Raw genomic sequence first — 11,670 nt, 5'->3', positions numbered from 1 at the left:
CTTACAGGAGTCTTTCCACCAAATGTACAGGATATGTACAGATAGTATTAGTGAACAGAGAAGGATCTGGAATTACCTCTATCACATTTTGGATGCAGCAATTCGTCGGAGGCGAGCCAGACGGCTGTGAACGAGACCTGGGAGATCTAGTGATGGTGGAGAACTTTGTGGAAGGAGTAGCTGATGAAAATGTGTGGCGTGAAAACTTCTGCATACCCAAAGATGCTCTTATGGCTTTAAGTGATGCCGCCTGGCTGCATACAATCGAATTTCACACACTTTTGCGTCACCGTATGCAGCAGATTTCCTCCCGAAAATGCTAGTCTAAACGAGAAATAAAAAGTGAAGACGCAACGCCACTTTTGCGTCTTCTGTTCAGACCGTCCTCGTGTAAACGTAGCCTTGATTGCAATTCAAATTTCTGCAAGCCACTATCCAACGTTGTATAACTATGAAATAAATGTGTGGGACGATGTGACACGATTCTCCCAGGTGATCCAGCAGGGTGTGTGCTGGTTATTTGCATTTAAAGCTCCAGTGAAACATCTTTAGGCATGGAAATGTTGTGTATTTCCACAGGCCAGATTTAAATTAAGTGGCTAGCTATTCAGCCAAAGTCTCATAGGATTATAACTGTTTTACCAGAAGATAAATTACATTGAATTTTACTGCAAGGATACTCAAATACTGATTTTTCGGAATTTCTTGGCCATATAACAATAAATAAATAAACCCTTATCAGAGGGATTCAAACCGGGAAAATGTATTTAACATTTCACCAGGTCTTTAACGCTCTTGTGTGTGTTAGTTAGGAACTCACCTGTCTAGGAAAAAAGGGCTCTGGCTGTAGTCTTTAGTCGCTGATCGGCTGCCGTAAAATGATGTTGGCTGAAGAGGAGTTGAACCCAGCGGACCTGATGGTTCCAGGAGTGAAACCAAAGTTTTTAGGTCTGAATATACAGGTTAACTTTATTAATAATAATATTAATAATAATAATAATAATAATACATTGCATTTATATAGCGATTTTCTAAGCACTCAAAGACGCTTAAACTTTCTACAGTTGCATCTCAATACATTAGAATATCATGGAAAAAGTCCAGTAGAAGTTCCAGTAGTTCAAGTCAAGTTGTTTCCATATCAAGCAAAAAAAGTAACCAATAAAATAAAATTGGTCTTTTGTCATATTCAAATTTTGAAACACTGAATTTTCGGTCTTCATTAAATGTAAGCCATAATCATTATAATTAGAAGAAATGAAATACATTAAGACATGAAATGTTTCATTCTGTGTGTAATGGATCTACATAATGTGTTATTTAAACTTTTTGAATTGAATTACTGACAAACTTTTCTATGATAATCTAATGAATTGAGATGCACCTGTATATGAAGCCATAAGCAACATCATATTGACAGTTGTGGATGTAGAAGTTTACCTGAGCTCCTGTTCTCCTCTGCCTGCTTCAGCTTATCTTTGCAGCTCAGTAGAAACTTCCTGGATGGATCTGAAGTGGCTTTGTTGTTGCTAAGAAAAATGTAGAGAGAAATGTTTGGATGTTGTTCGGCTGACGATGACAATGACCAACGATCCAAAAATATACATTATGCCTCCAAAAAGCATTAAAATGTAAATAAAACTAATTCATGTGTTCACCAGATTGTGGTGTAAATGTGTCAGTTGCTGCTTTTACCTTGATGAGTCATTCTCCTTCGGATAGTCCTCAGTCAGGTCACTATCAGAGGTAAGGAGTCTCTTTCTCTTCTCACTCCTGAAAAACAAGGACACGGAAACAATTCACAAGCCTGAACAGAATATTAAAACACTGAAATGCACTAAATCTATGCACTAACTCTATGCACTAAACTGAAATGCACTAAATCTACGCACTAAATCTACGCACGACACTTTGCTATGTTATTAATATTATTACTATTATTATTATTATATATGCTGTTGCTGCCATTACTATTATTACTATATACTGTAATATACTACTATTATTATTATACCGGCCTTATTTCTTCTTATTATTAATATAATTATTATTACTACTATTATTATTATTATTATTATTATTATTATTATTATTATTATTATATATCATATTATTTTACTTAAAATTACTTTATTTATATTTTTCATTTTATTTATTTTTATATTGTTTATTATCTATTATTACATATTATATTATATTATATATATTATACTGTACTATTATTATTATTATTATTATTATATACCGTCTAGTCAATATAGCATTGTTGACATCATATCACCAGTTTAATTATTACCATCATCTTGCCAACCATCCTACCAACTGATGTTCTTTTTTTAACTTCTTAAGTGTCCTTGTTCTATTCTGTGTTGTTTTTTTTCTTTCTATTGTTGTTTTTATTTATGCTACCTCAGTATTTTATTCTATTGTATTTTATTTTATTGTACTTGAATACCGGACTGCTGTGACAACTGAATTCTCTCTATATCTATCTAAAGACATTTAAAAAAAACACAACAACTTACAAAATGTAAGTTAAGTACTCCTTTATGAAGCTATACAGGAAGATATTTAAAAATGATTGATCATGTGATATAATTGCATAAATTTCCATCATACCTATTCTCAGAGAGTCCAGAGCGAGTGGGGGTGGAGGCGGCTCTGCTCGGGCTGCCCAGAGGCTTCCGCGGTGTCGTGTCTTCTCGGCCTTCTGCACTCTGCCTCCTCAGTGTTGTCTGGAAGATGTTAGGAATCTGGATATTTAAGACCAACATAAGGAAACGCTTGTCTAAATTAAAAGTTTAGATCGTGGTTTTGTGTCCTTGCTCACCTGTCTCTCCCCTGATGGGTTGGTGTCATTTTTTGCAGAGCGGTTCCCGAGCACACTGAAGTTTGCACTTCCATGGGACGATTTTAAAACTGAAAAATTAAAGAGAGAAGAAGAAACTCAGGACATAGCATGTGTAGGACATGATTGAAGTGAGTGTGAATACAAAATCCAATAGGAAATCTGTCTTTGCGGGCTGTTGGGAACTATAAACACTTTAAACTGCTATTAATTACCAGGGTATTTATAATCTGGACAGCATGATTTTCAATGCCGTAAAAAATCAGTGGTGGAATGTAACTAAGTATATCTACTCAAGTGCTGTACTTTAGTACAATACTGAGGTACTTGTACTTTACTTGACTATTTCCATTTTATGTAACTTTATACTTCTACTTCACTACATTTTGAGGCAAATATTGTACTTTTTATTCTGCCACAATTTATATGACAGCTTTAGTTACTTTTCAGGTCAGGATTTATTAATTAAATTAAATCCCATAACAGTATATATAGTAGTTAAAATGAGTCCTGGCGTGAGACAATAAACTGCTGCTTCCATAACTGCATCAATAAAAAAAAAAAATAATCTAATATATTTGACAACCGAGTGTAGCCTTTCTGAAACTTTTGATACTTTAAGTATTCAGTATATAACATTCTTCCACCACTGCGTAAAATACAGAGACTGCTCTTTCAGTCTGTATTGAACTGATAGACTGGCTGAAAGAAGGTGATGTGTAATGTACAGAGGAGAGTCTATATTTATGAAACAGGCAGCTAAGCTAATAAAAGATGCAAATTTACTGAAGTATAAACAAACGTAATGCCTCTGTCCCTATTGGGGAGTGTTTTGGCTTTAGTCCCAAAAAAGGAATGCCAGCCAACAAGAACAAAGCTGTTTTTGGGCAATCTTTGTCATTTTATTTAGCAAATATAATGGACTGCCTTTAAAAAAAACAGAAAAGATCTGCTGCAGCACACAGCTGATCAGCTGGAAGCCTGGACATGGCAGAGACAGGCACCATTTAGCCTTTTTTAAATACTGAATTAAGATTTTTTTTTTAAACAATTCAGTGTTGGCGATTGCTGGAACAGTGGCAAGACTATTACTCCACAAACTAAGACAGGTTTGAGGAGTTTTATTGTTTCTGTCTCAATATGTGTATGAAAGTATAAATATGGGAGGTGGAAAACTGGAATTCAAAGTCTGCAATGTTGTATTTTTCTGTTCAATAATGTAGCAAAAAGGTGTAAAGAGGTTTCTTATCTTAACAAGAGCAAGAAAGGAAAACATTTACCTGCTAAAACGGCTGAACTGAGAGTCCCACTAAATGCTAGTCTCTGTTCAAAAAAAGGTTTTAAAGCACACACAATTACCATTCCTTAAGCCTTTTCTTTTAAACTAAGAACACCATTCATGGGCCTGGAAAATAAAAGACATGGTTCATGAAGCCATGTGAAGCTTCACTGGCACATCACTGATTTACAGGCTGTTGCCATGTCAGTGTGAGGTCAAGATGTGCGATTATTTGCTCAATTTAAATTCAGAAAATCAAAGGCCTGTTTTGTGAAATTTGTGTCTGAACAGCTGAGAGAGGCTTAATTCACTGTAGCCTGATATCTGTAGACCTCTTCAAGAAGAAACTATAGATAAAAATGTAAGGTTACTACACTGAAGTGTAAGTTAATCAGAAAGAAATGCAACAAGATAAAATAAAATGTGTTATCTAATCTGACCATTTCTTATCGCATGCCATGTTAAAGTCTAGTTGAAACATTTAGTCCTCCCCGTTGTAGCTAAATGTGGTGTATGTTTTCTTTTAATTAATTATAAATACTTTGTTATTATTATTAAAAAGAAAAAGGGTCATGGCATCTCAGAAATGCTCCTTTCTAACAGTCAACATTACTTTGAGAAATAAAACCACAGCACAGCTGTAACTAAAAATAATGACTTTTTACCCCACAAAATCAGAAACCACAACAGGAAAACTGTTGCTGTGAACCATCAACAAAGTTCTACAAGTTCTTAAAACAAGCAGTAGTGTAATTACTTGTCTTTCCCAGCTTCAGCTTTTCCAGGTAGTCTTTAGTCTTCTGAACCAAAGGGGGAGGCAGCTTGTCCAGAGTGATGACACTGTTGTCCTTTAGAGTCAGCACCATTCTGGTCAAATTCTGGGTAACAGTCTTCAAGTTCTGGTTCAGCTGAGGGCAAGACATTAAGATAAGATAAGATAAGATAAGAAATACTTTATTCATCCCAGCAGAGAAATGTAGGTATTCCAGCAGCCAACATACACACAACACAACACAACACAACACATGTATACATACATATTCCACCTATACAGAACATGAGCCCACAATACATAGCCTAGTATAGAGGAAGTGGAATGGATGGTCCATGTGCATTAGTAGCTGTTACTCATAGATAACAGTTACAGCAAGTGTGCAAATATACAGGTGTGTAAATACATAAACAGGTGTGCAAAAAACATGTGCAAAAATACAGTTTGGTAAATACAGTATAAGCAGCTAAGCTAAAATTTAAATAAATATTCTTCTGTCCATTATGATTTACTGGACCTGAACCAGATTCAAAGCCAGGTTTATCACAGTCAACATTATGCACTCATGCTCTACAGACATAAGCTGGGTTTAAAAAGGTAACAGCTTGCCTACTGCAGAAGGTGACAGTTGTCAGAATGCCCATAGAAACAGGTTTCAGCACACCTACAGCAACAGAAGACAACTGTCCGGTGTCCCACTTCCTCATTCCACGTTTGTGTGTTTTGCCATAATATTGTTACATACAACAAGGACGATATATTTTCCCAGAAACTATGACAATAAATGATAGAATCGTTTGTGTCGTTTTAGGATCGTTTTATGCCACCGATATAATGACATTAGAGCATAATAATCCAAAACATCCTTTTCAACGGCAATTCATTGTTAAATCTCAAGAATATTAAACATTGTAATTGAATTGTGTAAAAATAAATATTAAAACATCCTAGATAAATAAAACGTAAATGAATAAACTACAATTGAAACAAATAAAATAGACTCTCAGGCTCTGTTAACAAAAAAAATCCACTGAGATAAATATTTTGAATTATATTACATACATATATATATATATATATATATATATATATATATATATATATATATATATATATATATATATATATATTAAACAACATATAAAGAGCTGGAATTGCTGATTGGGAAATATTGTTTTTCTTCTCCGGCAAATTGTACTGCCTGTCAGACATTTGCAGCTTTACTTTCAACACAACACAAAAAAGCCCCACAAAAACATGTCTGCATTACAAAACAATGCGTCCACTTTTAGCCTCCCACACAGAGCAGGCTGACTGACATTAAAGGGAAAGAAGCAGCGCAACTAACAAAAATGTTGATTGCTTATGTAAACAAACACGCATTTAATTGACGATATATATCGAGTCCAGAAAAAAACCCGATTGTGTCCATTTTATATATATCGAATGATAAGTCGATATAGTGATTATTGTGACAGGCCTACATACAACTGCTTCCTTTTAATCCTAACACAAGAACCTTGATCTTGTGAGAAAATGTGTGTTGGTTTTCTTGTGTAAAGAGTGCTCACCCACTTGGTAATGAGCAAGCTCATTAAACTGGATTATAACACCTGTTTCCTTCCTACTGTGACTGTCAAAATGTAATTTGTGAAACAGGCATATTGTAAACCACTAGGTGGCAATGATCCTAGTTTGGGCAATGTGACAATGTTTATTGTGAGATTTTAAAAGATACCTTTTAACCCCTAGTCGGTCTCCATTGTGTTTGTTTCTCATGCTCTTTGAGCATCATATTCTTCAGGGGTACATTGAATATTTCCATTTGCATTGAACTATTGCAGGACTAACTATTCCAGTAGAGCCACTGGTGGACTCAGGATGTTTGGGGTGCCAGCAGGGCACGCCATCATGTTTTATTTACTACAGGGCACTTTTGCAACGTTTTTTTTCCTTGCACATTAGGGCAGTAGTTCTCAACCTTTTTGAGTTGCGACCCCCAATTTAACATGCATGTTGTCCGCGACCCCTGCTCAACCAAAAAAATTAACAGAATTACCAAAAAAGACACAAAAAGATAGAAGAAAACTAACATACTTAAAAAAGAAACAAAATGACCAAAAGAGACACAGAATGGCCCAAAAAAGGAAACAAAATGTCCAAAAAAAGTCACAAATTGACCACAAAATGATCAAAAAAAGACACATAATAACCAAAAAAGACACAAAATGACTAAAAAAACCCACAAAATGACCAAAAAAAAAAGACATTAAATGACCAAAGACAGAGCTGACTTCCAAAATGATTTGGCAACCCCCAGAAATCCTCTCGCGACCTCAATTGGGGTCCCGACCCCAAGGTTGAGAATAGCTGCATTAGGGCACTGGGGTTTGTTCTAGGAATTATTTCATTGCATCTCTTTTTGGTGGAGAGCTCTATCACTTCACAATGACATTCCTGAAACCTGATATTGTGCTATCTTGACACAAAATGCAAACAAGTTTGAATTAATCTCATCTCACAGTGTGACATGCAATGGACGAAGATTGCTGTTGTCACACAATGTCCTATTCTTTCAGCTCCCTGTCATTCAAATGTAGCACCTTTCTTTGGGTCTTCTGTGCAAATTGCAGCATAAATCATTCAGACAAACAATTTTTATGTTGTGTTTTGATAGAATCATGTGCATGGTCCCTTGCAGGTTTTAAATCGTTAATAATTTTGGTCTACAAGATTTAGTGAGTTTCCCTCTCTTCTCTGTTCTTTCTGACTCTGTTGTTCAATGTGTACTCCTTTATGATCGTCATGCACATTGTTGATCACTTGAGCTCACTAAATTAACAAACCTTCAGTCAAAAGAACTTTTGCAAAATTCAAATATCATCTTTCATGACTGTTAAGTCTAAAAAAACTATGTTGGTGGAGTCATATGTGGAGTCATCTAGACTTGAAACTCTATGTTTCATGAGCTAAACCTTGCTCCATCTTGTCGAGGAAAAGAACTAGCAACAACAAGCAGCTGCCATATCACCTGCTTTCCCTGAGGCATCTGATATGTAGATGATGAAGAGACAAACATCAAAGAATACTCTGATGACATTTCTACAGATAACACAGATGTTTCCAAAAATATGAGATGTGGACCTCAAAATATCCCAGTAAAACATCTAAAGCAATGTTTTAGCAGTTGTACCCATTATTGTATCAATTAAACATAAACACATAAAAAACACCAATTGAGTTGTATTTGTAGAAATAAATAAGTATCTAATAAATACAAGAACAAATGGAACATTACCTGAAAGGTTTTTGAAGCTCCGCCACAGTTGAATCTCAGACAGAGGCTTACTTTGTTGTCTTTTTCCAGGATCTCAAAAGTCCCCTCTTTCCATCTGGTGGTGCCCAGGTCCAAGCTGGTCAAGCGGATCTTAACGGGGCCACCGCTGGAGAGTTTGGGCACTATGGTTGACATGGCTTACTATCCAGTTGGTGCACTTTGGAGACTGGGACTTGTGATGAAACAAATCCTAAAGAGGATTTTAAATTAAAATAAACTGTCAGTACATGGAGTGTGTCATTTATAACCCATTAATGTCTAGTATACATAGAGTCAATTATATATGTCATGCTTTTAACATATCAGAGCCACCAAATGATCGTTTTGGGCGAGATGCATGTAGGTGGCGGGAGTAATGAAACTGGAGAAGGGGATATTGTGAGGAGAACTCATTAGCTATAGTTTTAAGACTGTTTAAGACAGGGTTTGGGATACTGGCAATCTACCATCCATGTGGAAACAAGCAATAATCATACCTATTCTAAAACCAGGAAAAGACCCCTCAGATGCATCCAGCTACAGACCTATTGACATCACATTTATGCAAAAATCATGGAAATAATGGTCACAGAAACAATTCTGTATTGTGCTTAGTATCAGACGTCAAGAAAGTACAGACAAACAAGGAAGTGGTGATTGGGGTTTTCTTTGATGTTGAAAAAGTATACAACATGCTGTGGAAAGAAGGACTAATCAATTAAGTTAAAAACATTGGACATTGGTGGTAGAGAATTCAATTGGATGTTGGATTTACTACTCGGCAGGAAAATACAAGTTTGAGTAGATGCAGAATACTCCAGTGTTTATGCGAGGGAGAATGGTAGGAAGTGTGTAGCCAATAACCTTTTCACATAACGATAAATGACATCTTTTCCAGGTTGACCAAAGTGTGGGAAAATCTTTGTATGCTAATGATGGGGCTTTGAGGTCAAGAAGGCGTTACGTATTGTTTGCAAGTAAGAAAATTGCATTCAACTGCAATAGTTGAAGTAGAAAAATAGACAAGTAAATCCATCTGTAGCAAAACTAAAGTGATTTGTTTCTCAACATGGCATAAAATAGCACCTATATCTCAAAAACGGTATGAACAACCTGTTGAAGAAGTAAAAGTAATTAGATTTCTCTGTGTATGGTTTGATGGAAAGCTCACATGTAATCCTGATATAGGAAAGGTTCTGAACAAATGTAAGAAAATCATCAATGTACTCCATTGTTTGGCAGAAGAGCAGTGAGTAGGTCATCTTTACAAAACATATAGTGGGCTCTCATGAGATCTGTTTATGATGGGTGTAAAGCTTTTAATGTCAGCAGCAGAATCACACCTCAGGAAGTTGGATGTCCTACAAGCTCAGGCCCTGAGAATATGTAGTGGATATTTTAAATATTCTCCAGTATCAGCGATGTAGGTGGAGATGCAAGAGAAGCCACTAAGAATAACAAGATTCAAGCTAATGCTGGCATACTGGGTCAATCTCCAGGGGGATTGTGATACGCATCCTGCAAAAAGCATCTTACCAGACTGCTGGGAACACAATGAGTCACATGAGTTTTGGATGGACTGGTTATAATGTCAATTTTTTTCAACTACAGTACAACCCTACAGTTCCAATCTTTCCCATTGCTCCCTGGTTATTTCCCTTGCCAAGTGTAGACCTCAGTATACATCAGGAATTCAAGAATAAGTCAGAACAACTTTTAACATGAAAATCGTTCCCGCTTATTCTTCAGTTCCTCGCAAAACAAGCACTAAGAGTTTGGCATATATACCTTCCACTAAACAAAGTTGAAGTTAAATCTTGCATTGGGATATCAGTGAGACAGGAAGACACCTATATAATATACAAAGACATGTTGGTAATGGAAAGGAGATGGGCTTTAAACGTATGGAATGAAATCTCATCGCTCGTCACAGAATGGGTCATACATGGCTCAAGCATTTATTTTATAAAATAAGCAAGCATCCAACTGGAAAATGCAAACACTGTAACCAGAACCTGAAAATGTATTTTTATCCATTGTATTATCTGACATTCAGAGAAACCACCTGTTTCAGACGCTAAGTGAGGCAAAACATCATAACCTCACTTTCAAGGCTTTTGGGGGAAACAGCAGGCAAGACAAATAACATTAAGTTCCTAAGAGAAAGTGATCTAGCAAAATAATCTAGGTTCTCCCATTTTTTTGTTTTGTTGTGTATCCTGCAATCATCTCTCCTCACACTGTAATCCAGATGGTGGCAGTAATGCACCTTAAAGTTGGTTTGCCAACCGGCAAAAAACACCAAAAAAGAAGAAAAAACACACCGTTATAAATGCCATTGCTCCACAGGCAGATGACAAGCATAAGCTAATGAGCGCAATGATAAACCACACCAATTTGAAAACACCACTTAGCACTAATATTTTACGGCTTATTAAAACAGCAAAACTCTTATTTGCTTGGTTCGTGTTACTCAGCTGAATATACACACACATTATATACACACACATTATATATATATATATATATATATACACACACATATATAATATGTGCACACACACACACACTCACACATGTATGTATATATATATATATATATATACACACACATATAATATGTGCACACACACACACACACTCACACATATATATATATATATATATATATATATATATATATATATGTGTGAGTGTGTGTGTGTGTGTATTAAGCTAGCCCGCTATGGCCAGTGTTTTACTACTGAGCGCTTGTTGAAAGTCACAACAAACTCCCAAGCAACGCAGCACCAACCACAGATAAACAACGGTTCACTCTAACATAGCGGTTACAATCACAGCAAAATGTACACAGTCAGGGTTAAATGTTTTTCAAAGTGTGGTAACTCACGATAGTTATGTTAGCTGGCTAGCGGTCCCCAAAAGAGTCAATGTAGCCTGGTTAGCATGAAGCATTAAACTAGCCCAATGGCCAATCTGTACCGAAGATGCACACAGACACACTGCGAACAGCGCTCACTGCTTCTGACTTGGTCACCGTTATTATGACAAAACCAACACTCGCAAAAATGTACAAAACCTCCTTAAGTTACTGAGAAGCACTGGGGGGAGCCTGCAGTCAAGCCCGATGTCTGAGATGTAGATGTGGTTCCCTCATCTGCGGACGCTGAATGGATGGGGAGGCCGACATTAGCTAGCAGGCTAGCGGGAACTAGCTAACTGGCTAATTTGCCTGATTGTAATTTGGTGATGAAAACAGTGTCGCGTTTTAATTTAATCGTCGCAGTTCCTTACCTGTCGATGATACGTGCTCCTCTTGAAACTTTTAAATCACAGCGTCGTTTCTGTAGGTCCTCCGAGGGCAGAAAGTTTGTTTTGCCGGCATTCACCTGCTCCCAGTCCGTGTGTTGTTGACAGCGGACCCGCACGACGCCTCGCAGCACTGCGCGATGATG

General features: G+C 36.5%; 1 protein-coding gene across 2 annotated transcripts in view; it reads right to left on the bottom strand.

Annotated features, from left to right (window-relative positions):
• usp37 (ubiquitin specific peptidase 37) overlaps positions 1-11,664 on the bottom strand; it is a 27,992-nt gene extending 16,328 nt beyond the window's left edge. The window contains exons 1-8 of one of the 2 annotated variants that reach the window (XM_059342693.1): positions 11,510-11,664; positions 8,198-8,426; positions 4,885-5,035; positions 2,831-2,919; positions 2,620-2,753; positions 1,696-1,773; positions 1,441-1,529; positions 821-914 (exon numbers count right to left, since the gene is read on the bottom strand). In XM_059342693.1, coding sequence (XP_059198676.1) covers positions 821-914; positions 1,441-1,529; positions 1,696-1,773; positions 2,620-2,753; positions 2,831-2,919; positions 4,885-5,035; positions 8,198-8,371 — 809 coding nt within the window. In that variant the 5' untranslated portion in view covers positions 8,372-8,426; positions 11,510-11,664. The remainder of the gene's footprint in view (positions 1-820; positions 915-1,440; positions 1,530-1,695; positions 1,774-2,619; positions 2,754-2,830; positions 2,920-4,884; positions 5,036-8,197; positions 8,427-11,509) is intronic. The other variant, XM_059342694.1, reaches the window with a different exon arrangement.
• Positions 11,665-11,670: the final 6 nt, after the last annotated feature.

The sequence above is a fragment of the Centropristis striata genome, chromosome 10 (genome assembly GCF_030273125.1).
Source record: "Centropristis striata isolate RG_2023a ecotype Rhode Island chromosome 10, C.striata_1.0, whole genome shotgun sequence".
Taxonomy (NCBI): domain Eukaryota; kingdom Metazoa; phylum Chordata; class Actinopteri; order Perciformes; family Serranidae; genus Centropristis; species Centropristis striata.
The sequence above is the reverse complement of the archived record's forward strand: the minus strand, read 5'-3'. Positions and strand labels throughout refer to the sequence as shown.